The 25,585-nt window shown below is 55.6% G+C and overlaps 8 protein-coding genes across 8 annotated transcripts; 4 read left to right on the top strand and 4 right to left on the bottom strand.

The window, feature by feature from the left end:
* Positions 1-1,360: 1,360 nt before the first annotated feature.
* Positions 1,361-5,248, top strand: BDY24DRAFT_23499 (uncharacterized protein). Its single transcript, XM_076636668.1, has 7 exons — positions 1,361-2,762; positions 2,870-3,139; positions 3,226-3,587; positions 3,678-3,779; positions 3,852-4,462; positions 4,564-4,678; positions 4,779-5,248. Exons 1-7 carry the CDS (start codon positions 1,478-1,480, stop codon positions 4,941-4,943), a joined length of 2,910 nt encoding a protein of 969 aa, XP_076497588.1. The 5' UTR covers positions 1,361-1,477; the 3' UTR covers positions 4,944-5,248.
* A 99-nt stretch (positions 5,249-5,347) lies between these two features.
* BDY24DRAFT_385158 (uncharacterized protein) lies at positions 5,348-7,925 on the top strand. Its single transcript, XM_076639917.1, has 7 exons — positions 5,348-5,805; positions 5,947-6,076; positions 6,194-6,406; positions 6,530-6,832; positions 7,010-7,060; positions 7,189-7,303; positions 7,382-7,925. Exons 1-7 carry the CDS (start codon positions 5,399-5,401, stop codon positions 7,804-7,806), a joined length of 1,644 nt encoding a protein of 547 aa, XP_076497587.1. The 5' UTR covers positions 5,348-5,398; the 3' UTR covers positions 7,807-7,925.
* On the bottom strand, positions 7,904-9,038 carry BDY24DRAFT_440394 (uncharacterized protein; the record flags this gene model as incomplete). Its single annotated transcript, XM_076644520.1, has 4 exons — positions 7,904-8,156; positions 8,259-8,457; positions 8,538-8,553; positions 8,664-9,038. 4 exons carry the CDS (start codon positions 9,036-9,038, stop codon positions 8,063-8,065), a joined length of 684 nt encoding a protein of 227 aa, XP_076497586.1. The 3' UTR covers positions 7,904-8,062.
* A 215-nt stretch (positions 9,039-9,253) lies between these two features.
* On the bottom strand, positions 9,254-15,696 carry BMS1 (GTPase BMS1). Its single transcript, XM_076644144.1, has 18 exons — positions 15,549-15,696; positions 15,282-15,431; positions 15,071-15,161; positions 14,873-14,991; positions 14,416-14,686; positions 14,214-14,280; positions 13,891-14,122; positions 13,706-13,784; positions 11,759-13,630; positions 11,507-11,676; positions 11,065-11,392; positions 10,857-10,939; positions 10,617-10,718; positions 10,500-10,541; positions 10,175-10,399; positions 9,635-10,090; positions 9,529-9,556; positions 9,254-9,404 (listed from the first exon to the last, which is right to left on the bottom strand). The coding sequence occupies exons 1-18, from the start codon at positions 15,654-15,656 to the stop codon at positions 9,346-9,348; spliced, it is 4,482 nt and encodes a 1,493-aa protein (XP_076497585.1). The 5' UTR covers positions 15,657-15,696; the 3' UTR covers positions 9,254-9,345.
* A 481-nt stretch (positions 15,697-16,177) lies between these two features.
* BDY24DRAFT_23436 (RING-H2 finger protein) lies at positions 16,178-19,118 on the bottom strand. The gene is made up of 7 exons (XM_076636659.1): positions 18,789-19,118; positions 18,620-18,686; positions 17,731-18,363; positions 17,442-17,643; positions 16,680-17,357; positions 16,502-16,578; positions 16,178-16,411 (listed from the first exon to the last, which is right to left on the bottom strand). The coding sequence occupies exons 1-7, from the start codon at positions 18,824-18,826 to the stop codon at positions 16,277-16,279; spliced, it is 1,830 nt and encodes a 609-aa protein (XP_076497584.1). The 5' UTR covers positions 18,827-19,118; the 3' UTR covers positions 16,178-16,276.
* A 1,155-nt stretch (positions 19,119-20,273) lies between these two features.
* On the top strand, positions 20,274-23,207 carry POB3 (FACT complex subunit POB3). The gene is made up of 11 exons (XM_076644519.1): positions 20,274-20,320; positions 20,391-20,420; positions 20,522-20,627; positions 20,874-20,952; positions 21,038-21,516; positions 21,644-21,779; positions 21,857-21,960; positions 22,044-22,163; positions 22,242-22,382; positions 22,470-22,810; positions 22,903-23,207. Exons 1-11 carry the CDS (start codon positions 20,299-20,301, stop codon positions 23,091-23,093), a joined length of 1,749 nt encoding a protein of 582 aa, XP_076497583.1. The 5' UTR covers positions 20,274-20,298; the 3' UTR covers positions 23,094-23,207.
* BDY24DRAFT_440389 (uncharacterized protein) lies at positions 23,208-25,011 on the bottom strand. Its single transcript, XM_076644518.1, has 3 exons — positions 24,721-25,011; positions 23,568-24,595; positions 23,208-23,497 (listed from the first exon to the last, which is right to left on the bottom strand). The coding sequence occupies exons 1-3, from the start codon at positions 24,848-24,850 to the stop codon at positions 23,372-23,374; spliced, it is 1,284 nt and encodes a 427-aa protein (XP_076497582.1). The 5' UTR covers positions 24,851-25,011; the 3' UTR covers positions 23,208-23,371.
* A 102-nt stretch (positions 25,012-25,113) lies between these two features.
* BDY24DRAFT_414138 (uncharacterized protein) lies at positions 25,114-25,486 on the top strand (the record flags this gene model as incomplete). Its single annotated transcript, XM_076643273.1, has 2 exons — positions 25,114-25,406; positions 25,471-25,486. 2 exons carry the CDS (start codon positions 25,114-25,116, stop codon positions 25,484-25,486), a joined length of 309 nt encoding a protein of 102 aa, XP_076497581.1.
* Positions 25,487-25,585: the final 99 nt, after the last annotated feature.

Raw genomic sequence — 25,585 nt, 5'->3', positions numbered from 1 at the left:
TGCACTCGAAGAGCTGAGATATCGAGGAGGATGGGAGCAGGAAACGAAAGGGAACGAGGTCCTGCCTTCCTTCCCTTCTCGCTCTCTCTTCCCTTCCTCCCTCTCCCTCTCGTTCCATCGCCAGCTCCCCTACCTCCTTCTTCCTCTGCACTCTCTACCCACGAACGACGACCAAGCGGGGAGGCTGGAAACTTGAACGAACCTCTTTATCCTCCTCTTCCTCCTCCTCCTTAGAAGCTCCGTTCACCTTCGGAGAAGACTCCTCAGTCTTGGACGACATTTGCTGCTGCTGAGTATGTGTGTGCTGGAGAGAGAGAGAGCTTCTAAAGAAGGGAGAGGGTATAGGAAAGGAAGAGAAGGAGCGTATAGGTGGAAGAGTCGGGTTTGCTGGGGTGGTGGAGAGAGAGGAAGGCAAGCAAGGAAAGGGAACAGGAGAAAAGAGTCGAGATTGGAAAGGGCTGAAAAGCCACCCCCTCCGACTCGAGAATGACGTTTGATTTTGACGGGAAGGAGAAAATCTGCTTCCATTCATGAAACGGGAACAAAGCTGATCGAACGAGCTCATCTGAATCTCTCGAAGAGAGCGAAAACCTAGTTTGGATAGAGTCTGGAGAGGTCTTTTGAGGTCCTGTCAAAGGACGGAATACGCGTCCGGGCTTTAAAAGGAACTCTCTTCTTTCTCTTCTTCGATCTTTCCGCCGGTGGAAAAGGGCAACAGGAGAGGTGAAGATCAGATTCTGCGATGAGTTGACTACGAAGAGGATTTTCGACTGAGAGGCCTGGCTGGGGGTGCTCAAAAGGGGGGAGACGCACGAGCGCGTCCGTTTGGGCAAGACGCCTTGGGTTTCTCCTCCAGTCTTCAGAAATCAAGTGAGCTTTGGACGGAATAGATCAATTTCGGACGATGGGTGTCTCCACCTGGATCTGATGGCTCTCGGAGAGTCTCTGAGCTCCAAGTCGAAAAGAGACGCGTCGCGCGCGGACGAGGGCTGAAGCGAGAGAACGCTCCTTGAGCTCGCACAGAGATCGTACAGGCAGAAGTGATGAGGTACTCGAATTTCGAGTAGATTCCGTCGTGCTCTTCCCTGCGAGCTGGTCCTCTCTTGCGATGAAAGAGATCGAGGGACGAACAAACATCTCCGTTGTCAAGGACTTTCGGAGGCGCGAATTTGTGAAGACTTTCCGCTTCAACGAAGTTGAAAGGTTTAAACGGTTAAGCTCTAGATGGAGGTTGAGAACTCTTGAGCTAGATGAGCTTGAAGACCAGCATTTTTTTGTTAGCGACGTGACTGGTTTGCTGCGTCGAAATCTCGAGGTTGAAGGGGAGGGCGAGTTGTTTTGATGTTCGTTGACCTCTTCCTTCCCTCCTCCCTCCATCCCTCCCCTCCCTTTCCTCTTTTCTTCTCCCTCCCCCTCGCCTTTGCGCCACCTCTCTCCCTTCTCTCCTCCCCTCCATCGTCCTTCATCTACTTTGTGAATGGACTCCTCGTCTTCTTCTTCTACTCGCCAACCTTCGCCTTCTCCTTCCCCTCGAACGATGCGAAGAGGAGGACGCCCTTCCTCTCACTCTCGCACCACCTCCCAGGACTCCAACTCGTTCTTCCATCCATCCCACAACCAGGATCACCCTCAGGATCGATCTACTACCTCTCAAATGTACGGAACTCAGACCGGCCGACATCCTTCCCTCTCCCTTCCCATCCCTCACTCGAACGAAGATCTCGATAGGATTCGACTCGAACAACAGCTCGGATCCCTCTCCATGATGTCCTCCTCCCACGCTTCATCCTCAGCAGCTGCTCGATCCGTAGACGACGACGATGGAAGCTCAGTCGAGATGGGAAGAGGCTACGACGGAAGGAACCTTTCGGGAGCAGGAGGGGGAGGAAGGGACGGCTCGACTCTCGCTGGAGGTTCCTACTCAACCATCGGAGGAGCCAGTCCAGTATCAACAGCAGGTCACCACGTCAGTGCAGTCACCCTTCGAGCAGGCCTAGTAGGAGGAGCGGGAGGTCGTCACGGAGGAGGAGGAGCAGGAGAAGCCTTCGACGAGGACAGGGAGCTCGGAAGGATGCTCAACAACGCCGCTGGAGGAGCTGGAGGAGGAATTTCTTTCGGTCTAGGAGAGATGGGACTAGGAGATTCACCAACAGCTTCTTCGAAACACCATCATTCTTCCAACCGACGAGTCACCGAATCCGATTTCAGAGGAGCCAACAAGGGACGTTCTTCGCCAGGTCGACCAGCCCATTCCGTCAACAACGAGAACCAGCCTCCCTCCTCCCGTCAACACCACCACCCCAGCCACCTCCCTTCCCCTCTTCGCCCAAAACTCGCAGACGGTCTCACTCGATCCTTCTCGCCCAAACGACCTTCCTCTATCGCTTCTCCTCCTCCAAACCATCAACGGGGAAACAGCGGTCGAGCTCATCAGGAGAGTCGGTTCGAGACGCTCGCTCGAGGGTTGGAGGATCAGATCCGAGTCGGAGGAGGGAGCAGGATGGCTATGGGAGAGGTTAGCTTGAATGGAGTAGGAGGAGAGGGCAGGAGGCATCCTTCAGGAGGAGCGAGGAGGAAGGGAGGACGAGGAGGAGGACCGAACTCGAGCTTCGTGAGCTCGACGGGGTTGCAGAAGGATGGCGGAGGGAAGATGATGTTTTCCTTGCCCCAGGATGTGACGGGGATGAGCCGTGTTCACGAGACTCCTGGGAGAGCTGCGAGGAGGGATATGGGTGACGGAGGGGACGAAGATGATTCGAATGGTTCGTCCTCGACGCCGTCGTTCTTTCAACTTTCCTCCCTTCTTTCCCACTCTCAAGCTCACCTTCTCTCCCTTCTCGTTCTTATTCTTTGCTCTTGTCCTCTGCAGCCAACCCTCTCCCCTCCCTCGCTACTCTCTCCTCCCGGCTCACCGTCCTCGAATCCCAAAACTCCCACTCTCGAAAACGAATCGTAGAGCTCGAGCTCGAGCTTCAGACGGCTGGGGAGAGGGAGCAGGCTGCGAAGGAGGAGTGGAGGTTGGAGAGGGATTACCTCAAGGCTGAGCAGAGGGAGAGGGAGAGGGAACGAACGTCGAACGGGAGGGTTCAGGAGGGAGAGTGGGAGAAACGGTACTGGGAGGTGGTTGAGGAGAAGAAAGGTTCGTTGCTCACGCTCGCTCTCGTGTCTTGCTCTTATCGAAGGTCCCGTACTGATGTCCCTCTCTTGATGCTTGTTCTTCAACAGCTCTCGAAGCTCTCGTCCAAACCCTTCGAGCTCAACTCGCTCGACTCACCTCCGACCTCACGAACCAACGAAACCTCATCACTCAACTCCAAAACCAGCGCTCTCTCGACGCCGCGGAGATCAGTCGACGAGGAGAGGAGGTCGAACGTCTTCGTCAAGAGGTCGCTAAGTTGGCGACGGAGGTTGGCGGGTTGAGAAGGGCTGTTGAAGGACGAGAGCAAGGGAGGAGGGAGGTTCAGACGTCGCCGCTTCTCTCAGAGCCGAGGAGGGAGAGGGATGGACTCGGATTCGATATGAGTCGGATCGAGGAGCAGGACGAGCGTACGGAACGGGTCCAGAGGAAGGAGGGAGGAGGAGTGACCGTGAGTCCGATTCGTCTTCGTCTCGACGCGTCTCGATCGAGCATTCGTTCTGACCTTGCCTCTGTCGCCTTCTTTCCTCTTCTTCCACAGGCTGAGGAACTCGCTCGACTCCAGGCCGATGTCGAACGACGACAAGCCGCTCGAACTTCTCCTGTTGAACGACCATCTTCTCGACTTTCCGACGTTCGTCTTGTCCGTCCTTCGCCTCTCCCTTTTCGAGAACGTATCCCTAACTTCCTTCCTCTTCTTTCTGTTCTTCAACAGGGTCTCCGAGCTGTCGCCTCTCTCAATCAAGACAACCTCTCCAACCCCAGCCGCTCCCCTCCCCTCGGTCAGGCTCGACCCGTCTCCTCCTCCTCTACCGCTCGGCCTTCCTCGCCTCACCACACCCACACCAACGCTCGACCTTCCTCCTCCCGACACGCCAACAACGATGCCAAATCTATCTCCAACGAAAGAGATCAACTCGATCAACTCTTCCCCGCTCTTCCCTCACCCTACGACTCTGGGCCTCCCTCTCCTCCTCGACCCGCCGCCGCCGCTGCCAACGGGTGGGCTCGAAGCTTCGTTCGAGAGGAGGAGATCATCGACGTGGATGAACAGGATCGAACTGCTCGACCTCGAGCTGGTGCTGCTGGACTTGTCGATGAGGGTTACGGAGGAGAGGTCGAGGGAGAGGAGAGTCTCATCAACTTTGACGACGACGAGCCCGCCGTTTCTTCGAAGAAGTCGACTGCCCCCAAGGCTAGCGCTTCTTGGTCGAAGGGGAAGAAGCCTTCGAGTCCCGAGGGAGGGAAGAACGAGAGGTTGCCCCCTCAGACGACGTTGACGAGGGTGATCAGGGAGTTGGAGGATGATTTCGGACAGTACATGACGTGAGTCTCTTTCGTTCTCTTCGGTTGCTTCTCCCTCTTCCTCTCGTCGCGAGTGGGGGACTGACTCTTCAACCTTCGTCTTTCATACTACCTCCGCTCAGCATCTACGTCGAGCTCGCCGATCAGTACAAGCTCATGGACCCTGCTTCCAACGTTGCGAAACGAAACGTCCTCGCCGAACACCTCAAGGAGGTGATCGATACTCTCGAGCAGAAGGTGCGTCTCTCTCTCTCTCTCTCTCGGTTTTTTTCCCTTCGTCTCTCTGAGCTGACCTCTTCCTCCTCTTTTTTGGGGTTCTCGTCGTTCTTCCTCTCAGGGCGATCAAATCGCCGCCCTCTACTCGCTCCTCACCTTCGCCGACCGACCTCTCTCCTCCTCCGCCGCCGACATGTCCACGAGCGAGAAGAAGGCGTTCAAGAGCGTCAAGGACCTTCTCAGGAGCGTCAAGGAGAAGCCCAGGAAGAGGGAAGGAGTTGTGTGAGGAAGGAGCGGTTCTCGTTTCGTTTTAGTTCGGTCGGTTTGTTCCTTGCTCTCTTCAGTCTACTTATCTCTTTAGTTTCTTTCTCACGTCTTCTCTCTTTCACCTTTCTTGACCTCACGACCTGGCTTATAGTAGATCTGTCCCTTCCACTTCACTGTACTCCTTACCCACTTTTTTTCTTTTCTTTCCGAGCTCGCTCTCGACGCGTTTCTTTCTTCTGCTTTTTCTTTCCTTTTCTTTCCCCTGCTCCATATTTTTCCTCGTTTTCTTATATTCGAACATGCATTGCGATTCTCAAAACCCTACCGAGCTGAGATTGAGCACATGATAAACAAAAAAACAAAAGAGCATCTCGTGTCGAGCTCATTCGCTCTCCTCCCCTCCCGGACCTCTTCCGATCCTCCCATCGTCCATCACCTCCTTCCCTCTCTCCATCCTGAGCTCCCTTGACTCCTATGGCTCTCCGATCCTCTTCGCGCTTCCTTCCCTTTCGTCGCCATCTCTTACCACCCTCACCGATACCCTGTTCTTCAACCTCGTTCCTCCATCTCATCCTCAGCTCGTCAAGTCCCCACAGCAAGCGATCTCTCTCCGCCTTCCTTCCTCCTCCTCCCTCTCGTCTTCCTTCCCTCCCTCGTCGTCCGTACTCGTCCAAACCACCACCACCACCACCAGCTGCGGATGCTTCTATAGCAGAGAAGGATCGTCAACAAGAAGTGCTGGTAGAAGAAGGAGGAACGCCTCGAGCTTCGGAACGAGAGCAGATCCCTGGTCAGTACACGGAGCTCGAAGTCGAGGACCAGATGCTCGCCCAGTTGAAGGACGGGGAGGAAGTAGGAGGGAGTAGAGGAAGTTTTGTAAAGTGAGTCCATTCTCCCATGAACCAACCGGCAAATTTGCTTGTAGAGTCGAAGGAAGGGAGGAAGAAGGAGGAGAAGAGAGCGAGATGGGCTGAGCTTCGAGCTGAACCTCCTCCCCCGCACTCTCTCTCGTTCGTTCGCAGACTGGTCGAGATAGGCATGCGAGAAGGTCTTCTGCATCACAAATCCATCAAGAAGGACGTTCGAGTGTTTGTTATCGAAGGTCTCGTAGCAGCAGGCATGCTCAACGTTCAAGCGGGATCGTTCGATAAGGTCAGCTTGCTCTTCCTCCCTTTCTTTCGCCCATCTCCTTTCTCTCTCCCCTCCTTCCCAAAACCGCAAAAACTCACTCCTAACTCCTCTTACTCTTTTCTTGCTTATGATCTCCAGTACCACTACCAACCCCAAATGGAACACACCTCGTGGGTTCTCTGGAAACTAGGCAACTTCGATCCCGAGGTCCACTTCCCCGTTCAGATCTCGACGCTCAAGTCGTTCGAGAGGCTGTGTCAGGCGATTCAGAAGGACGAGGTGGGGAGGGTAGGATGGGCAGAGGGTCAGACGATTTGTGATATGATCGAGGTGTTTGTGGCGTGTTCGGAGGTGAGTCGAGGAGGGAGTCGGGACGCGTTTGCTTCCTCTCTTTCGTCTCTCTTTCGATATCCTTCCTCCAGATCCGAACTGACTATCATCCTTCCCTTCCATCACCCTCCTTGTTCCCTTAAGACCTACTCCATAACCCACCAACATCGTCCGATCCGCGACCAACTCGAAGAGCTCTCCCTGACCATCGCTCACGCTCTCGAAATGGGCTTCCGAGTCCGAGCCAACCTCGCCGTCTGCATCGAGTGCCCTTACGAAGGAGTCGTGCCGCCGGAGAGGGTGGCGGATATCGCGGAGGAGATGGTCAGGATGGGGTGCTTTGAGGTGTCGTTGGATGATACGACGGGGAGGGGAGATCCGGGGACGGTGGGGAGCTTGGTGAGGGAGGTGGGAGACAGGATCGGGATTGAGAAGGTTGCTTGTAGGGTGAGTCTTTGAAGGTTTGGTTTGGGGACTTTGGGAGTGGGAAGGGAGAGGAGAGGGAGAGGAGAGCGAGAGGGAGGAGACGCGTCGAAAGGAGGAGGGACTTCGTCGCTTCTCGAGCCTCGTTCTTCGTTCGAATCCGTTGTATTGACTCTCGATCTCCTTCATCTCTCCTTGCAGTTCACCGACACGTTCGGTCTTGGGATCTCGAACCTCCTCACGGCCTTGAGTGTGAGTTTCGCCTTTTCTCATCAGACGCGTTTCGTCTCTCTGTTCTTCGTCCTCGTCTCCCATCCCTCTCTTCGAGCTTCTCGCTGACACATCTCGACTTTTTTTCTCTCCTTTTCTTCTACCTCAAGCTCGGAGTCCGAACGTTCGATTCAGCCGTAGGAGGAGTCGGAGGATCCGCTTTCTCACCAGGAGCGACGGGTTCCCTCTCGTCCGAAGACGTCGTCTACACCCTTCACAACCTCGGTGAGCCTCTTTTTTGTTTCCTTTCTTCTATACCTCGAAGAGTATTGACTGACCTGACTCTTCCCTCTTCCCTCTCAGGCTACCACACCGGCGTCAACATCGTCGAACTCTCCAAAATCGGCGGCTACCTCACCCAGCACCTCGAAACGCACAACAACTCCCGCGCCGGAACCGCCGTCCTCGCTCGTCTCCGCTGGGAGGACGAGGACGAGATCAAAGAAATCTCGGAAAGTCGTCGGCAAACGACGAAGCAGTTCTGGGACTCGGGCGGGGGCAAGTTTGCGTTGTTCCTCGTCGCGTGCGCGGGACTTTGGAGTTGGTTCCTGCAGAAGAAGGTGATGGGGAGCGAGCAGGTGCTGGAGCAGGGGTACAGGAAGGAGATGATGGAGGAGATGATTAGGCAGGAGTTGGAGGAGGAGATCAGGAAGGGGGATGTCGGGGCGAGGGAGTATAAGGAGGGGTTGGAGAGGGATAGGAAGAGGATTATTCCGACGGCTTATTAGGGGGGTTCTGTTGGTTAGGATGGAGGTAGATATCCGATTCGTGTTTTGACGATCTTTTACGAGGTTGGGTTCGGGTGGATCGATAGGAGAAAGATGAAGAGAGAGAAGAGGAAAGGGCGACGCGACGTTCTCGAGCGACGAGGTTTTCTTTCTTTCCTTTCGATCGACTTTTCAAACCATGACTTCATCGGATATCCTCTCATTAATTGTGACTAGACTATACTACTGGTGAATGTACTGCTGTCCCTGCTCCTTCCTACTCCTCGTGATCGTTGTCGGCGACGACGAGTTTGAGCTTGTCGAGCGTCAAGCTCGTTCCTCGAGAGACGTAGAACGCAGAGGACATGGCCCTGTGAAAACAAAAGTTCAAGAAGGACAAGATGTATCAGTTTCCTCGTGTTCCTGCAAACACTGTGTCGAAAGCGAGGAAGAAGGAACGAGCAGCGACTCACCTCGAATCGTAAAGAAACTCCTCGTGCGCTTCGCTGTGCTTCCCGAGCAAAACCTCCAACGCCAACCTCACTTTCGCACCTTCGGGAACTCCCTTGTCCCTTAAAGACCTAGAGCCAACGTGATTGAAGCCGATGGAGTGACCTAGGCGTTCAGTGACTCCAGTGCGACCTTCGGAAGTCGTCCATCGAACGGTCACGTCTGAAAAAGCAGAGGGAAGGCTTATCGGTCAGTTTCGAGGACGCAGAAGACCAAAAAAAAATCCTCTCTTGGGAGCTCACAAGCTTGGTAGGCTCCCTGGGGAGAAAGAAAGAGAAAGAGGAGTCAGGATCGAGAAACACACGAGGGACGTGAACAACGCGTCGAGCTTGCGATCGAGGTCTCAAAGGGAGGTGGTCCAAACTCACTCCTTGTTTGAGAACGAAGGCTGAAATCGGGTAGAGACCATCCTGAACGACTACGCTCCTACCGCTCCTCTCGCTTTGAGAGCTGACCCTCGAGGGATCTCGTCCACCAGAGAGCGTCGAGTGCGTTGCGCTGGACGGAGAGGTGGGAAGTGCTGAGGCTACAGCGGTGGTAGCTGGGTGAGTCTGATGAGTGGGAGAGGTCGTAGTGGTAGGAGAGGCAGCAGCTCGAGGAGGGAGGGTAGGAGGAGCGGACGTCGTGTTGATGGTTGGAGGAGGAGCTGAAGTCGTCGAGGTTTGGACGGGTCCTGCTGCAGCTGCTGGCGAGGCTTGAGCTGCTGAAGGGTGAAAGATTCGAGAAGAGTCGTTGACGGACATGCTGGAGGTTGATGAGAAAGCTGGGTTGAAGGAGGGAAGCTGGTGGTTGGGAGGTAGAAGGCGAAAAGGGGAAACTCCGTCGAAGTGGATTCAGATCTCGAAGGCGTCAGTAGAAGAGCCGTCATCGAGCGATGACGCGTCGAAGAAGAGAGCGAAGTTTTTTCTCGAACTTCGAAGTTGGAATTCGCTCGTACGTGTGAAGCCTCATCGCATCCCACGCCATCAACGCTTCAACTCTCCGTCTCGACGCGTCCAACCACCGACCTCGTCTCGTCCCCAACGTTCTCCTCGTCGACGAGCCTCCTCTTCACCAAGAGGGAGCGAAGCAGGTCTTCTTGTGAATCTTCCAGTGGATCTTTTGGTGTTCTGAAGTTGTTGGAAGGAGGAAAGGGCGACAGAAAGGGGAGGAGAGGGAAGGTCGACGACGCGTCAGGTTTCCTCGACGAGATCACGAAAGGGGACGAGAAGAGACTTCGCTGGGAAGACTGACCCTTCGAGCAGTATCGGGCAAGTTTACACTGTAGAAAAGAAGTCTTGGATCAGCCCAAGAAGTCTTGAAATCGAGATGAAGCGGCGAGAGAGAAAAGAAAACTCACCCTCGCACAAGTCAACTTCGCCTCCCCTGCAGGAACACAGATCAGGTCTACCCCCTCGTCTGAGACCAGTGCAGACTGAAGCACTGCTGAACACCTTCGCCATCGAGGTATAGGGCCTCGATCGGGATCGAGAGGAACTGTCCTCAGGTCCCCCGTTTGGGCTTGATTCCTCTGAAGATCCTGAAGCATCCGAACCATCTCCTTGGCAGTATCCTGGTACAAGATGGCCCAAGAAGAGGAGGAGCGTTCTCCCTCCGCATCCCAGACTGTCGCAAGGGCACGGACGTGAGGAACCACGAAGTTGATTTGGGAAGGATCGAGAGGGATGGTCGGGAGGTCTTTGTCGCTCCCAGTGAGGAGGAGAAGGGTCTGAGTCATCTGGAGGATGGGAGCGAAAATGACGACCGTTTCGTTCAAGGAACCTGATCCGTCCAAGTCGTTGGAGGAAAAATTCCACTGCAGGATGCAGAAGGAGGAAAGAGAGAGGAGTCAGGGATCTCGAGCTCCGTGGGGTCCTTTGCTCCTCCCCTCACAACTCACCTTCGGAAATTTCGGATGCGAGCGAATGGTGCCGTAGAGGATACGGAGCAGGTGATGAACCATGTTCTCGGCGTCGGGGTATCGAAAGACGAAATGGGCTAGAAGCTCGTCTGGAAGGACCAACGCAGCGCTGAGCAGCTTGACGAACCCGGCGAACCCGTTGAAGTGAGGCAGGACCTGGAGGATAGCCATGAATCGAGGGAAGAATCGAGCGAAGAGCTCGGCCTGAGAATCCCCGTGTAAAAGGACGAGAAGGGGGTCAAAAGAGGAGTGAGCTCACGGTCGCGGTGAAGGAACGTTGAGCTCGCTTGCTGTTGCCACTCACGAATGCAGAAATGCTTCGAAGGACAGAGATCTCGTAGAACCACTGGGTAGATGATAACGCGTCAACTGAGTGTGTCATCTCGACGAGGGACCACGGAGGAGGACGAGAAAGACGAACCTGACAAGCTGCAGCGATTCGAAGGGCGTCGTTCTCCGTCAACCTTCCCTGCGATGGGATCTCCTCGCCTCGAGAATTGACAAACTCGAGGGCTTGGGCAAGCTGAAGAAAAGAAGCAGTTGGGGTATTTGCAAGCAGACCTCCAGGAGCGAGGAGTGGGTTCATCGTCGAGGATGGAGGGTGGAGGGAAGAAGGAGGTTGAGCTCAGACTGAAAACTCCTTGCCTCCCTCGCAACGCACGTAACATCCTTCTCTCGCCTTGGAAACAAGTCTGAAACGAAAGACGAGTGATCGTAAGAGATATACGCTAACGGAGAAGAAAACTACGTAGAGACGAAAATGTAAAATCAACGGAGAACGAAACGAACCTCGACTCTCCCCTCCCTCTAATCCCTCTTCTGCTTCTTCGCCCCACCCCTGCCCATCGAAGCACTCTTCTCCTGCACACTCTTCGTCCTGAGCAACTTCTTCCTCTCCTGCTTGACGAACTCCTCCTTCCTCTCTCCAATCGCCGCCTGCTCCTTCCTGTACACTCCCTTCCTCTCCTCCTGCTTGGCCTTCCTTCGATCCGTCTTGTCCGTTCGGAGGGACTGGATCTGCTGGAGAAGAGCGGTGGCCTTCTTCTCTTCGGCGGAGAGGACGACGGCTCGTTTCTGGAGGTAGGTAGGTCGGGTTTGGGGTTTCATGGCTTTGGTTTTGGAGGCGTAGGGGAGGGCGGCTTGAAGAGCTCGAGGGACCTTGAGAGGGTTGAATCGACGGGTGGATCGCTCGATGGGCTGGAGAGGAGGCGAAGGAAAGAGGGAAGAAGAGACAGAAAGAGAGAACAGGTCAGAGACGGGAAGGAGGAGGGCCTCGAGAAGAGACGCGTCGAAGAGAGGAACGAAACGAACCTTGTACGTCGAGTTGACCTTCAGAGGAGTCTTGAGACTGTTCTCGTGTCGAACTCGTCCGGTGAGACGCATTCCCTCCCAAGCAGTCTTGTCGGCGAGGAGGAGCGAGGTGACGGGGTTGTAGTACTTTCGAGGTTCGACGGAGAGCCAGGCTCGAAGGAAGACGATGTCTGAGAAAGAGGCGAACGAGGGTCAGTCTCAACTCGACACGACGTGGTCGAGAACAGAAAGAGAGAAGGTATGCAGACTGACCACTCATGAGGATCTTATCCTCGAACGCAGCTCGGTACGCTCCGTCAGGCTTAGCGAGAGCTTTCTTGATCTGACCTCGAATTCCCGACACCGTCTTGATGCTCGCTCCCTCGAACTTGGCGACCTCGAGAGCCGAGTTGAACATGTCCTTGATGAACGCCGTGTTCTTGAAGATCTTGTAAGGAACTCCCGTGAGCTTGAGCTTCTTGACGATCTTGGTCGACCGGTCGACGTCGAGAACGACTCCCGTCGCGGAGACCCTGAAGCCTGGTCTTGACGAGTCGAGGGTGTTGAACGCGCAGAACCCGGTGTTGGGGAGGGAGACGGGTCCGTAGAAGGTGGCGGCACAGTGCATGTGTTCGGGGGTGTACTTGAGGAGTCGGTTTCGGATGGAGTGGTCGTCGAGATGGTAGATGGGGAGGGATTGGAATCGACGCCAACCGAGGGAGAAGATGAGAGGATCGTTCGTCTTGAGGATCTTGACGTGCCATCGATGTCGTTTGATTCGAACGGTGAGGAATCCGAATCGTTCCTCGGCTGGGAGGATCCCTCCGACGATGATGGGGAAGGTGGGATCGAAGTTGTCGACCATCTCGCAAGGAACTCCTGAAAGTTCGATACGGACGTACGCTCCTGGACGGTAGCCTTCCACGAGAGCTCGAGTCTCGTCGTCGACTCCTGCGAACTCCTCCTTGTTGAGCTGGAGCTGCTTGGCCATCTCCTCCTTCTTCTCGTCGTAGAAGTCGAGCTTGTCCTCGTCGTCGGATCCGTCGTACTGCTCGTCGAACTTCCTCTTGAGAGCTGCCTTCTTCGTAGCGAGAGCGGCCGCTCGGGAGGTCTCGTAGTCGACGGCTTTAGCGATAGGCTTGATGGCGGACGACGAAGCTTCTCCCTCTCCTCCTTCCTCCTCCATGTCTTCGAAGTCGCCTCCTCCTCCCGCCTCGAGATCCTCGAAGTCTCCTCCAGCCTCGTCCTCGAAGGCCTCCTCTCCAGCTCCCTCCTCTCCGTCCTCTCCGTTCTCTCCCGTGATGAAGAGCGACCTGATCGAGTCGAGCATCCCAACCTCGTCCCAAATGGCGAGAGCGGCGAGATCGAGTTGGCTCTTGATCTGATCTCCCTCCTCCTCCTCGATTCCTCCTCGCTTCCCCTTGACCTGGAAGAAGTCGTCTCCCTTCTTGTTGGCCTTGGCTTCAGCGACCTCGGCGACGGTGGCTCCAGAGAGAATCTCCTCAGGCGTGAGGTCGGAGGCGTAGATGAGTTTCATGAGGTTTCGAGGCTTCGACTTGACTCGTCCTTCGTAGTCCTCTCGAGCTCGGTCGGCGAGGGATGATTTCCATCGAGGAACGTCCTCCTCTCCATCGTCGTCGTCGGAATCCTCGTCGTCCTCGAGGTTGAGAGGAGCTCCTCCCTCCTGAACGAATCCTCGAGCTCCAGCCAGATCGATGTCCGAGTCCGAATCCGATTCCTCGTCCTGCTTCTTGTTCTTCGACGACGAGAGAGAGTGGGAGGAGGGAAGCTGAGGTCGAACTCGAGGCGCTGATCGTCCGGTGTTGACTTGTTTCGAAGAGGAAGGACCAGCTCGAGGCGCGTCTTCGTCGTCGTCGTCCATCTCGTCCGAGTGTCCTTCCTCCTCAGAGTAGTCTCCCTGCTCCGAATCCTCGTCGTCGTCGTCGTCGTCCATGTCGTCGTCGTCCTCGTCGTCTTCGAGGTTGGCCCCTCCTCCTCCAGCGCTTCGTCGCTCTCGCTCGCCGACGGTGAGGGGAGCTGAGGACGAACCGAGAAGTCGGATGTTGGAGTTGGCGATTCGATCTCCGAGGGTATCCGAGACGTCCTGAAGATCCATGACCATTCGCTCTCCCTCTCCTTGGAAGACTACCATGAGAAAAAGACGAGGAAGAAGTCAGCGACGAAGTCGAGACGTGACGAGAAGCGAAGAAGCAAACGAACCATTCTGTCGACCCTCCTCGAGCTCCTCTCCCTCCTTTCTCCTCGTGAAAGATCCCATGACGTTGACGTAGACGGCATCCTAAACGTCGAAGCAAAAACTAGACGATCAGCTCGGCGCTTCCTCCTTTCTTTTGCTCGCCTCTCCCGTCCTCCCTCTTCGCAACACGATCCAAAGAAAAACTCACCTTGTCGAACATGACTCCGCCAACATCACTCATAGGAGCATGGATCAACTTTCCCTTCTCTCCCATCTTCCTCCTCTTCTCTCCCTCGATGGTAGGCAGAGGACATGGGTCCTTGAGCTTCTCGATGGAGGAGACGGTGAGATCTCCAGCTCCTGGGATGTGGACTCGAGCTCCGGCGGCGGGGAGGTTGGTCCCTCGAAGATATCCGTAGAGCGTGATGGTTCGGTCGGTCCTGAAGGGAAAGAAGAGGGTGAAAAAAAGGTCAGAAAGGGAAAGGAAGGCGAGGACGGGAGGGACGAAGGACGGAGAGGGAGAGGACGAACTTGGGATCGGCAGCGATGAGATGAGGAGGAGTGAGATCTTGGAGACGATCGGCGAGGAGGTAGGGATCTGGTGAAGGAGAGAGAAGAAGGAAGAAAGAGAGTCAGCTCAGCTTTCTCGACGCGTCTCGAAACCTCCCAACCTCGTCGTCTCCTCTTCCTTCCTGTTCCCACTTCCCACATGAACAAAAACCAGTCTACTCACGAGTATTCCTAAACACCAACGGCCTAAACTTCATCACACTGATGAACCTGCTCAAGTTCATGATCTCCGTGTCGGGGTATCGACCGTTCATGACTCCCGAGAGGTAGAAGAGTTTGGCTCCCTGGTAGATTTCCTTCCAGAACCTCGTCTTGAGGGTCTTCTTCTGGGTTCGGAGGGTGGCGGTCTTCTTGATGAGATCGAGATGGGTGAGGACTCCGATGACTTTGGGGAATCCGTGGGCTTGGAGGATGTTGAGGAACTCGAAGGTTTCCTGGAGGAGGGGAGCGAAGGCGATGATTGGGAGACGATGAGGGAGAGGAGAGAAGAGGGAGGTGGGAGAGGGAGACAGTGATGAATCGAGGAGGAAGGAGAGGAAAGAACAGGGAAGAAGGGAAGGGAGGGAAGGAGGAAGGTGAGCTCGAGGAGCAACGAGTCAAAGGCAGAAGAAACGACGAACCATCTCGAACCCGAACGATCCATCAATCATGAGAAGCACAAGATCGGCGACCTTAGCGATATCGATCATGGCGTTGAGATCGTTGGCGCACTCGATGAAAGTGAGTCGACGAGTCTTTCCTGGGAAGTCGAAAAGGAGGAGAGAACGAGGAGGAGGTCAGCTCGAGCTCTTCGAGACGGATCCATCAACGCGACTGACCTGAAACGACGGTAACGGGACCTCGAACTTCTCCCAAGTTGTGCTTGGTGAACCTCTTGACGAGAGATTTGAGAAGAGTAGACTTTCCGACCTGGCAAGAACGAAGGAGAGGTGGAGAGGCGAGGTGAGCTCCTTCCTTCTTCCCTTTCAACCCAGGACGCCTTCCTCCCTCCCTTCCTCTCGAAACAAAAGAAGGCGAAAGTGTACTCACTCCTGGAGGTCCTACGAGAGCGATAACGACGGGTGGGGGTTCCTCCTCTGGAGTTCGGTTGACGAGAGGAACGTGAAGACGGGTTTGATCCTTCTCAGCTCGTCGTCGTCCTTGGAGGTTCGCATTTCGACCCGAAGTAGGAGCGAAGGCCTGCGAATAACAACAGTGACAGGCCCGGCAGCTGATGGTCAGTATACGAGCTATGAAAGCTGACAAGGGACGAAGGAAAGGAGAGGGGAAGGGAAGGAGAGGAGAGTCGAAGCTGACCTTTTCGTTGAAGCCCTGCTTCTTGGGTCCTTTGTCCTTAGCGTCCTTCTTCTTGTCGGCTGACCGTCCAGATTGGGGAGCTCGATGAGCTTTCGCGGGTCGTTCCATAAGAGAGAGAAAAGGAAAGGGAGTGAACGAGTCGTTGGCGGACGTTGGAGAGGAAGAGAGGAAGGAGAGAGCAGAGAACCTGCTGAATTTCGAGTCGAGGGGACCCCTCCTTCTCGTTGCCTCGACGACACGATTTCTACGAGACCACTTGGGAAAACTTTGACTGTTCCTGTCTATGAAGAACGCTTTCAGTTTCAGCTTGATCAGCGTTGGGGAGCAAATTTATCCAGCCTCGGACTGAGCGTCGTTCTCCCAAGAAAGCCTTTCGTTTCGTCTCGCCTCCTTTCGAATCAAGGACTGGGAAACGTAAAACAGCATGAGATGAGATGTGTGGGAGTTGCAAAGGAAGAAAACGTCGAACGAGAAGAAAAACAAAGAGAGACGAACGAAAGAGAACGAGAGAGAGAGGCTAAGAGATCATGAAGCGTGCGTGCGTGAATGAGGATCGAGAGAGAGCGAGAAGAGGCAGAGAACGAAGAGGAGAACTACAGTAAGCAAGGATGGATGAACTAGTCAGAGAGGTGAGTTGTAGGGTAGAGACAAGTAGAATAAGGGAAGGGGTAAGCGAGCAGGGAGGGGTGGGTAAGGTAGAGGAAGAGAAGGAGAGGAGAGAAAGGGATCTAGACGACGGGAGTGGAGGAAGAAGAGGCTTCGTCGGTAGAAGCGGCGGTGGTAGCAGAAGTGGTAGAGATGGGAGGTGTAGCTGGGGTAGGAGTGGGAGTGGGTGCTTGGGCTGGTTCAGCGGCTTTGACTCCCTGGATTCGTGCGAGGAGAGAAGAGGAAGAAAGGTCAGCGACGAGTTACGTTCTTGATGGAGAAGAAAGCGGGAGGAGAGTTGAACGAACAGGAGATCGACAAGCAGGACAAGCGTTCCTTCCCACGTGAAGCCATTTGTCGATGCACTCCTGGTGGAAGACGTGTTCTGAGCAAAAGAAAGGAAGGGAAGGAGAACGAGACGCGTCAGATTCGACGAAGCAAGCACCGAAGCAAACGCAGAACGAAGAGAGAGAGAAAAAGACTCACTGCACTCCAAAATCCTACAATCCTCCTCCTCCTCGTAATCTCCCAAGCAAACCATGCACCTATCCGCCGAGTTCTCCAACACCTTCTTCTCCTCGCACCAACCCTTCACCATCGCTCCCTTGATGATCTCCAACCCCGAGTTGGCGATCGCCTCGGAACTCGCCGTAGGAGGTTTGACCTGACCCAAGAGTTCTGCGAGAGCCCAGAGATCGTCGTGATCGAGGGTTCCTCCGAAGAGACCAGGAGCCGTGAGGAGGGGGTGATCCGACGAGTAGAGTCCTCCAACGACCCAGAGGACGAAGGATCGAGTTCCTGCTCGTTCACCGGTAGGTTGAGCGGCGGCTTCCTCTTCGGTACCGTTCTCTCCTCTTCGTCGATCTCGAATGCCTCGCATCGCTTGACGAAGTCGACCGAGGTTCGAAGCGGAAGGGGGAGGTCCTCCGGTGGTCGACGAGGTAGGAAGGGCTTCGTCCATGACGGCGTCTCCATCTTGATCGAGAGAGGTTGAGGATCCGGGGAGGGTGTTGAGATTGGAAGCTGGGGAGGAAGGGTCGGTGGACGAGGAGGAACTGGGAAGGGACGAACTCGAGGCTCGACGTGTCGCGGTAGGAGGTGGAGGATTGGCAGGACGAGCTCCTCCGAAGGCCTCTGCGACGTCGGCTCGAGAGATGGAACGGACTCCGACTGTTGAAGTACAAGCAAGAAAAGAAGTCAGCAACGGCGAGGAGGATGCGAGAGCGGGAAGAGTGTCGAGAAACTGACCCATGATCATGGGAGTGACGCTCGTATCTCGAAGCCTCGTCGGCGCAGGTGGAGCTGGAGCTTGCTCTGAGGCGTTGGCAGGATCGGCTGAGAGGGTAGACTCCGAGGTTGAGGCTCCGTCGGAAGGGATGGACGCGGCGTCGTCGACAGAGTCGTTCGAAGGTGCTCGGTCGGCGGCGAGAGTTCCCTGGACGTTTCGAGGCTGTAGAAGAGGGAGAGAGAGAGTTCGTCAGGACTTGAGTAAGCACGAGTTGAAGTAGAAAAGCAAAGAACGAAGCTCGAAACGTACTGGGAATCGATACACTCGCATCCAGTTCAACCTCCTCGGTTCGACTCCCAAGCCCGTTCCTCCTCCTCCAACAGCAGCAGCTCTGGCTTGCTCCTCCTCTCCAGTAGCTCCCTCCCCAGCGGCTCCTCCTCCCTCTCCAGGCTCGCTCGCTTCAGGAACCGCTCCCTCCTCCGTCGATCCTTCACTCGATCCAGCCTCCTCCGTCGGGGCAGCTCGAGCAGGTCCTTCCTGTCCAGCCGGAGGGAACCCGTTGTACTCCCTCAAAGCTCTGACGAGATCGACCTGGAGATCTGCGAGGAACGCTTCGAAGCTTCCGAGTTCTGGAGGGACGACGGGTTCTGTAGACGCCGCGGCTGCTTCTGCTCCTGCTCCGACAGGGATGGTCGCCGTCGTCGAGGTCGATCCTCCTCCTGCTGATCCTGATCCGGTTGGGTTGATGTTCGTGGACATGTAGTCCCTGAGGATTTGCTCGATTCCTGCTGGAGCGGTGGTGGAAGGAGCGGTAGCTGGGGAACGAGAACGAACTCGGGCAATTCGTTGACGGATGGAGTCGATGGTCGAGGTTGCGAGACGAGGAGCAGCGGCTCCGGACGCGTTGGCAGTGTTCGGTGGAGGAGGAGGGGAGAGGAGAGACTATGGATTCGAAAGGTAGGAAGGAAGGAAGTAGCTGGTCAGCGACAGCAAACAAGAAGTACGAGAGGGAAACGAACCGAAGCCGTAGCAGCAGTCGCAACACTGAGGAGTCCTCCGAGGAGGATGGCCTGCTCGTCAAAGCTGGGAGTGAAGGATCCTGGGGGACTGGGAGCGGAGCGAGATCTGCGACGATCAGGGAGAGGACGCGTCGCTCGGCCGCTCGGGTTCGTTTCGGTGGAGGAGGGAGAGGAAGGACCTGAAGACGACGGGGACGTTTGAGATTGAGGTCGGGGAGGAGCAGAGGTTTGGACGAGTCCTTGGACCTAAGAGGAAAGAAGAAAGAGAAGGAAGCGAGAGCAATTAGCCTGACGCGTTTGGACGAAATTGCCGATAAGAGCAGTGGGAGGAGAAGGAAGGGAACGAACGATGAGGGAAGTCCCGGTTGGTACGTTGCCTCTCTCATGAGCCTGATGCTGAGTGGGAGGAGAGATGGGTGAAGCGGAGGGAGAGCTAGGAGCGACCGTTTCCGACGTAGAAGCCGTCGAGGATCGACTCCTCGTCGATAATGAACTCCCGTTCTCTCCTGAGCTTCCTCGTCCCAACAGACCCGACATCAACCTCTCTCTCAAACTCTGCCTCTCTCCACTGCCAGTCCCTCCTCCTCCCGATTCGGCAGACCTTCCAGATCCTATCGACGAAGCCGAGGAGCGAACGGTCGTTGGAGCCAAGGAGGGACTGCCCATATCGAGATCCGATTCTGGAGCGGGTTCCGAAGGATGCGAGGATGAAGGATCGACCGAGTCGATGTAGGCTGCCACGGGTGGTGAAGTTTCTCCCTGAGCGATTTCTTGGGAGAGTTGAGAGATGAGGGATTGAGCTCGAAGGCGAGGAGACCAGAGAGGGTCGTCGTGGTCTTCGGGAGGAGGAGAGGGAGGAGAGGGAGGAAGGTCGTCGGTGGTCGGAGGAGTTGAGGAAGGTCGAGAGGGAGGAAGAGGGAACTCATCTGGTGTGAGGATTCGTGGGAGGGGAGCTTGGAGGGGAGTGGATATGGGTGGTTCTGGTGCTGACGATAAGAGGGGAGCCGGCGACTGTTCTTCCTCCATCCTGACCTCGTTCGGTCCTCCTCCTCCTCCTCTGGATGACGAGCTCGCACCTCCTAGACCTTCCCCTCTCGAGAACGAAGGGGATTTCGACATCCCTAGCATCTCACTGATTCTCCTTCTCTTCTTGTCCTTTGGCGGTCTGTCTCCTCCTCCCGATCCTGTTGAGGTGGAAGCGTCCGTCGTCGAAGCGGTGGTCGTCGTTCCATCTCTGTTGGTTCTGGGAGAGCGGATAAAGGCAGGAAACCTGGACGACGAAGGTGAAGTACTGAATAGAGGAGGAGAGGAGAGTCGAGGGGAAGAAGGAGCTCTTGATCGTCGTCGATTCGGAGTCGTAGAAGCGGAGGAGGAGGAAGGGACAGCTTGAGGGAGAGAAGGAGCGAGAGGAGGAGGAGGAGGAGCGTCGTCGACCTCCATCGATTCAACCACGTTGCTCAAAGGAGCTTCATGAGAATGAGAGTTGCCCATCTATACAACGGAAACAGAGAGAAGGAAAGTCAGCATGTATAAGGAAGGAAGGAAGGGAAGAAGGGAGGGGAGGAGAAGCGAGAGGGAAGGAGCTGACCGATAGCGTGGGAGGAGACGATTCGACTCGACGATTGCCTGGAAGCTTTTCCTTCCTTTTGAAGAGAGGAGAGCGAAAGAGGAGAGGAGAAGAAGAAGAAGAAGGTTTTCGTGTGGTGGTGGTTTGGTGTTGAACTGTGTTGGTTTGAGCTCAAGGGAAGGGAAGGGGGGGCCAGACTTCCTTCCCACGGTTGGCCAGCTCTCACTTTGGAGTCGCGTCCTTCCTCCTCCTCCTCCCTTTCTCCCATCCACCATCCTCCCTCCTTTCGCGATGACTACTCAGATCGACAACAGTCAGTACAACTCCCCTGTCACTTTATAACGAGAGGCTCGAGAGCTGATCCACCTTCGTTCTCTTCTCAGTCTTCCACGCTTCTTCTGGCAAGCTCGGGAGTGAGTTTCCCTCCCTCCCTTCCTCCTTCTCTTCCTCCCTCTCTCCCTATAGAGACTCTCTCTGACCGGCGCACACCTCGATCTGCTCCCTTTCTAATCAGAGCTGCGACTTGCTCCCAATGGACTTGGATGGAAATCCACCGAGGAGGAAGGAGCTGAGGTCGTGACTCTGGCGGCGAGCGACATGAAGTGGATGGAGTGGGCAAGGTCAGTCTCACTTCTCCTTCTTTCTCGCGTCACTACGGTTTTGGATGAGCTCGCAGGGATCGTCTGCGAGCGTTGGAGAGTACAGAGAGTCCCGAGGGAGGAGTGGAAGGGGAAGAGAGATCGCTCCACCACCTCGACACTCCTCCTTCCCTGCTCCTCCTTCTCCTCCTCCCACCTGTTCTTGCTCCTTTCCTTCTATCCTTTGGGATCAAATGCTGATCTCGTCCCTTCCTTGATCCCCTCCAGAGTCGCCCGTGACTTCCAACTTCTCATCGGTCGAAAATCCAGCGAGGACAGGATGATCTTTGAAGGATTCCAACGAGACGTGAGCTCTCCCTCTCCTTCCCTTCCTTCTTTCTCCTCCCTTCTCACCGCTGTGACCCGCTCTTCGCTTCGCTATCCTCCATCAGGACCACGACCGAATCTCCGCCTTCACCAAATCCCACTACTCCATCCCTCTCGAGACCAAAGAAACCTCTCTCAAGGGACACAACTGGGGACGCATCGATGTTCAAGGACCCAACCTCGCCTTCCTCGTCGGTTCCAAACCAGCCTTCACCCTCCCTTTGAACAAGATCGCCAACTCAAACATGGCAGGAAAGACGGAGGTTTCCCTCGAGATCGCTCCTCCTCCACCAGCAGCTCCTCAGGCGACGGGAGGGGGCAAGGTTCGAGTCAAGGCGGTTGATGAGCTCGTGGAGATGAGGTTCCATGTGCCTGGGACGGCTGGGAAGGACGACGATGATTCGGGAAGTGAGGCGGAGGGAGAGGAGAGCGTTAGTGCTGCTCAGGCGTTCCATGATTTGATCAAGGAGAGGGCGGATATTGGAGAGGGAGGAGCTGGAGAGGGAGTGGTTGTGTTCAACGAGGTTTTGGTTCTCACACCGAGGTGAGACTTTCGTTCCTTTCCTTTTCGAAGACCTCTGCCTGGCTCTCTGTCTTTTGAGAAGGGAGTCGAAGCTGACCGAAACCGTTCTTCTTCTCGCGTCCCTGTTCCTTCCCTTCCTCGCTCGCAGAGGACGATACGACGTCGACATGTTCCTCACCAACTTCCGACTTCGAGGAAAGACCTACGACTACAAGATCCTCTACTCCAGCGTCACTCGACTCTTCCTTCTTCCCAAGGCCGACGAGATTCACACTCAGCTCGTTGTACGCCCATCGCCTCTTTCTCCTCCCTGCGTGTCCTCCCAAGTTGAGCTCACGTCCTTCTTCTCCTTCCCCTCCAGATCGGACTCGACCCTCCCATTCGACAAGGACAAACTCGTTACCCTTACCTCGTCATGCAGTTCACTAAGGACGAGGAGATGGACGCTGAGCTCAACCTGGACGAGTAAGTCTTCGCCTCGTTCTCTCGTCCTCGATTCTCTTTCGACGCGTGGGCTGACCTTCGACCTTGCTCCTTCTTTTGAACAGCGAGCAACTCGCCGAGAAGGGTCTCCAGAAGAAGTACGAGGCTCCTGCTTCCGACGTCGTCTCGCAGGTCTTCAAGGCTCTCACCAGCAGGAAGATCGTTCGACCAGCCGATTTCGTCAGGTTCGTCTTCCCGCTTTCTCTTTCTCTCCTTCGCCGTTCTCGAGCTTACCCTCTCGTTGTTCTGCTTTCATCTTACAGCACCTCCGGTCAGAACGTTGTCAAGTGCAACTTGAAAGCCATCCAAGGGGAACTCTACTTCCTCGACAAGTCCCTCATCTTCATCGCCAAACAACCCGTCCTCGTCGACTTCTCCAACATCTCCTCCCTTTCCTTCTCTCGGTGAGTTCACACCTCCCATTCCTCCTCCTCGCCTCTCCCTTTATTTCTCTCGTCGCTGACCTTCGTCTACCGTTCTCGTCTCCTCAGCGTCGGTGGCAACATGGCCTCCTCCAAAACCTTCGACCTCTCCATCTCCCTCAAATCCCGAACGGACGGTGGAACCGACTACTCGTTCACCGGTCTCGCCAAGGACGATGCTGAACCCATCAAGTCCTTCCTCTCCGTTCGAAAGGTCAAGGTCAAGGACAAGACCGAGGAGGAGGAGGCGCATCTCGGGGATCTCGACGACGACGACGAGGACGAGGAGATGGACAGCGCGAGCGAGGCGGGTGGGAGCGATAGCGACGGGGGAGCGCAGAGCAAGAAGATTAAGACGAAGGCGGCTGCGCTGCTGGGTGGAGGAGGGGACGATGATGAGGATGAGAGTGGTGAGTTCGACGCGTCTTCTCGCTCGACTTCCTCAAACCTTTCTTCCTCAAACCTGACCTTTTCTCTTTCCTCTTTCTCCCATCTTTTCCAGACGACGAGGACTTCAAATCCGAATCCGAATCCGACGGTGGATCCGCTTCGTCTTCCTCGGACAGCGACGTCGAGATGGAGGCTCCTGCGCCCAAGAAGAAGAAGGCCAAGAAGCCCGAAGCTGCTGCTGGAGAGAGCGGAGGAGAGGAGCCGAAGAAGAAGAAGGCGAAGAAGGCCGAGGACTCCGACTAGATTTTCTTCGAGGGAACAGGGGAGAGGTGCGGGAGTTGGGTTTGACGATTTGCTTTTTTCTCCTTTTTGGAAGTGATGCCGCTTCTTTCATGCAACATGTGCTTCTCTTTGCTGCGAGAGGTTTGTGAGGCTGGCTGAGAAAGAGGAGGGAGAGGAGCTAGAAACATGGCTATCGAAAAGTGTTCTACGCGTCGCTCCTCGTTCTTCGACGACCCCTCTCGGACTCCCTCTCGCATGCTTCGAACCACAACTACTTCTCGTTGCACAAAACTCAAACTCTACGTCGTCGTCGTCGACCTTCCTCCCGCAACCGCCTTCGCAGGCTTCTGCCCTTTCCAAACCAACTGCAACTCCTCGCTGAGCGGCTTCAGGCCAGGCGAAGATCGACGAAGATGTTTGAGGTACTGAAAGCGCGAATGTTTTCGTCACGTGAGAGTTCCTTCGGAGAAGACAAGCACCAAGAAACGAGCTTACTGTTTCTCCCAGGAAGACCACCGTCCCCTCCCTCGCCGTGTCCTCGCAGAAGAGCCGACGACGTTTTCCCCTCTGCGCCTTGTGGAACCGGTCCAGAAAGTAAGGACGATCCTCTGCTGAGAAGCCGACGAGAGTGATGGTTCTGACGCAAAGGTGTCCCAGGATTCTCGCAACGGCGAAGAGGACCTTGGGATCCTTGACGACGGGAGGGGAGGAGGCCGACTGAGACGACGCGGTGGGTTGAGGATGGTTGTAGATGTTGAGATCGGCGGAAAGATGTTGAGGACCGGTTGAGATGAGCATGGTACAGAGATGTCGGAGGCCAGGAATCCTGTTCGAGAGGGTAAAGAGGAGGGGTTTCGACCATCGACCATCGAACCGGAGGAGACGATGGTAGAAAGGGTCCGTGCTCCGCGTGATGGACTCTTGGGCGTAACGAACGAGTCCGTTTCGCTTTGCTGCTTCCAGGCTCTTGAACTCGATCCTGACCCAGTCCTCGAAGTCTAGGAGCGACGTCGACTCCGCGTGCGAGATTCGAAGCGCGTTCTCCATCTCCCGGTTCAACGCCGCGTCCCTCACGGCGTCACGGATAGCTGAAAGATGAGGAGGGTTCGTACGAAGGGGATCCGTCTCGGTGTCCAGGAAGCAGACGGTTTGAAGGTGATCCTCGGAGGGAACGACGAGGGGAACGATCCAACTCGACCACGGCTTTCCTTCGTCCTCTGGGAAGACCGCTCGAGGCTCGACCATGGGTCCGAAGCAGAGCTCTCGAACGAAGCTCCAACGTTTACGTCCCTTGTTCCCGACGACGAAGATGCCCTCCTTGGGATCGAAGAAGGCGACGTAGTCTGAGGGACGCCCGATGGTGATGGAGTGGAAGAAGAAGGGGAGGCAGAGCTCGTGGAAGGCTTTGGAGACGACGAGGAGATAAGTCGTGTTTCGAAGAGGGTAGGGATCCGAGGAAGGAGTGAGAGGGGATCGTCGAAGGAAGGTGTAGGAGAGGATTCGTTCGAGAACTTCGAGAGGGACTGGAGGAGGGAAAGGGAAGGAAAGGAAGGAAGGGAGAGGGATGAGCTTCGACCTACATAGTTTTCTCCTTTCGTCCCAACTTCTCCTATGTCCTCGGAGGGAAAGAGAACAGTGAGAAACGTACCTGTGAGAACCGATCCTTCAGATTCAAGAGGTGATGTAACAGGTTCTCGACTGGTCTTGAGGCGTTTGGTGGAAGGAGGGGAGGGGGACGAGAAGGAGCTTGAGAAGACGAAGGAGGAGAAGTCGGGCATTCCTGTCGAAGGAGGAGATTCCGAGAGTCGAGACGGGTAGATGGGGTTCGTGTGGGTCCAGGGATGGTTCACTCGTCGAGGAGGGAGGATGTTCGATACTTGAGGCTGAAACGAAGGAAGTGGTTGGAGGAGAACAGAGCGAAACCGCGTCGCCCGATTTTGAGAAGCTTGTGAGCCTGCTCTCTTGCTCCTCAACTGCATCCACAACCAACACCCACTCCCAAATCCCAAAAACTGCCTTAAACCTCTGCCTTAAACAAACCATGTCACCCTCTCCTCCTCCCTCCTCTAGAACCTACCCATTCACTCGCTCCCGATCCAAATCCACCAACCCCGAGCCTTTGAGCTCGACACCTCCTCCTCCTCCTCCTCCCTCTCCCTCCTCCTCCCTCACCTCCCTCGCCGCTCGCCCTAGCCTTCCTCGCGCTCATCGCACCCCCTCTCGATACCAGTCCTCTCCCACGCCCTCTCCTTCTCCCTCCGCTCCCAAGAAATCGGTCAACAAAGTCGCTGGAACATCGTCGATGACGGACGAGGCCGGTCGAGTTGGTTCAAGGTCTACCAGCGGCAGAGCGAGCTCGTTCGCTCAGCCCAACGATGCTTCGCCTTCTGCTCCGAAGCGAAGGAAGCTCATAGACACCCAGAGGGATTCTCCGTCTGCAGGGAAGGGGAAGGGAAGAATGACGGAAGAGATTGATCTCTCAAGAGACGACGACGACATGGAAGAGGCAGAAC

The sequence above is a fragment of the Mrakia frigida genome (assembly GCF_051309035.1).
Source record: "Mrakia frigida strain ATCC 22029 unplaced genomic scaffold BDY24scaffold_11, whole genome shotgun sequence".
NCBI classification, from domain to species: Eukaryota; Fungi; Basidiomycota; class Tremellomycetes; order Cystofilobasidiales; family Mrakiaceae; genus Mrakia; species Mrakia frigida.
This window is presented reverse-complemented; position numbering and strand designations above follow the sequence as displayed.

Bases quoted from the DNA above. Each gene is read 5' to 3' on its own strand.
- BDY24DRAFT_23499 (XM_076636668.1), top strand. From the start codon at position 1,478: ATGGACTCCTCGTCTTCTTCTTCTACTCGCCAACCTTCGCCTTCTCCT. The intron at 3,588-3,677 runs GTGAGTCCGATT...CTTCTTCCACAG, and splicing joins AGGAGGGAGGAGGAGTGACC to GCTGAGGAACTCGCTCGACT. The intron at 4,463-4,563 runs GTGAGTCTCTTT...ACCTCCGCTCAG, and splicing joins GATTTCGGACAGTACATGAC to CATCTACGTCGAGCTCGCCG.
- BDY24DRAFT_385158 (XM_076639917.1), top strand. From the start codon at position 5,399: ATGGCTCTCCGATCCTCTTCGCGCTTCCTTCCCTTTCGTCGCCATCTC. The intron at 5,806-5,946 runs GTGAGTCCATTC...GTTCGTTCGCAG, and splicing joins AGTAGAGGAAGTTTTGTAAA to ACTGGTCGAGATAGGCATGC. The intron at 6,077-6,193 runs GTCAGCTTGCTC...TATGATCTCCAG, and splicing joins AAGCGGGATCGTTCGATAAG to TACCACTACCAACCCCAAAT.
- BMS1 (XM_076644144.1), bottom strand. From the start codon at position 15,656: ATGGAACGACCCGCGAAAGCTCATCGAGCTCCCCAATCTGGACGGTCA. The intron at 14,123-14,213 runs GTTCGTCCTCTC...CTTTCCCTTCAG, and splicing joins CTCATCGCTGCCGATCCCAA to GACCGACCGAACCATCACGC. The intron at 11,393-11,506 runs GTTCGTTTCGTT...CCTCCTCTCCAG, and splicing joins AGGTCAACTCGACGTACAAG to CCCATCGAGCGATCCACCCG.
- BDY24DRAFT_23436 (XM_076636659.1), bottom strand. From the start codon at position 18,826: ATGAGAGAGGCAACGTACCAACCGGGACTTCCCTCATC. The intron at 17,358-17,441 runs GTCAGTTTCTCG...CAACAGTCGGAG, and splicing joins CGTCACTCCCATGATCATGG to TCCGTTCCATCTCTCGAGCC. The intron at 16,412-16,501 runs GTTCGTTCAACT...GCACGAATCCAG, and splicing joins GTCCTGCTTGTCGATCTCCT to GGAGTCAAAGCCGCTGAACC.
- POB3 (XM_076644519.1), top strand. From the start codon at position 20,299: ATGACTACTCAGATCGACAACA. The intron at 20,628-20,873 runs GTCAGTCTCACT...GATCCCCTCCAG, and splicing joins AAGTGGATGGAGTGGGCAAG to AGTCGCCCGTGACTTCCAAC. The intron at 20,953-21,037 runs GTGAGCTCTCCC...ATCCTCCATCAG, and splicing joins TTGAAGGATTCCAACGAGAC to GACCACGACCGAATCTCCGC.
- BDY24DRAFT_440389 (XM_076644518.1), bottom strand. From the start codon at position 24,850: ATGCCCGACTTCTCCTCCTTCGTCTTCTCAAGCTCCTTCTCGTCCCCC. The intron at 24,596-24,720 runs GTACGTTTCTCA...TCCCTCCTCCAG, and splicing joins TGAAGGATCGGTTCTCACAG to TCCCTCTCGAAGTTCTCGAA. The intron at 23,498-23,567 runs GTAAGCTCGTTT...TCGCGCTTTCAG, and splicing joins TGGTCTTCCTGGGAGAAACA to TACCTCAAACATCTTCGTCG.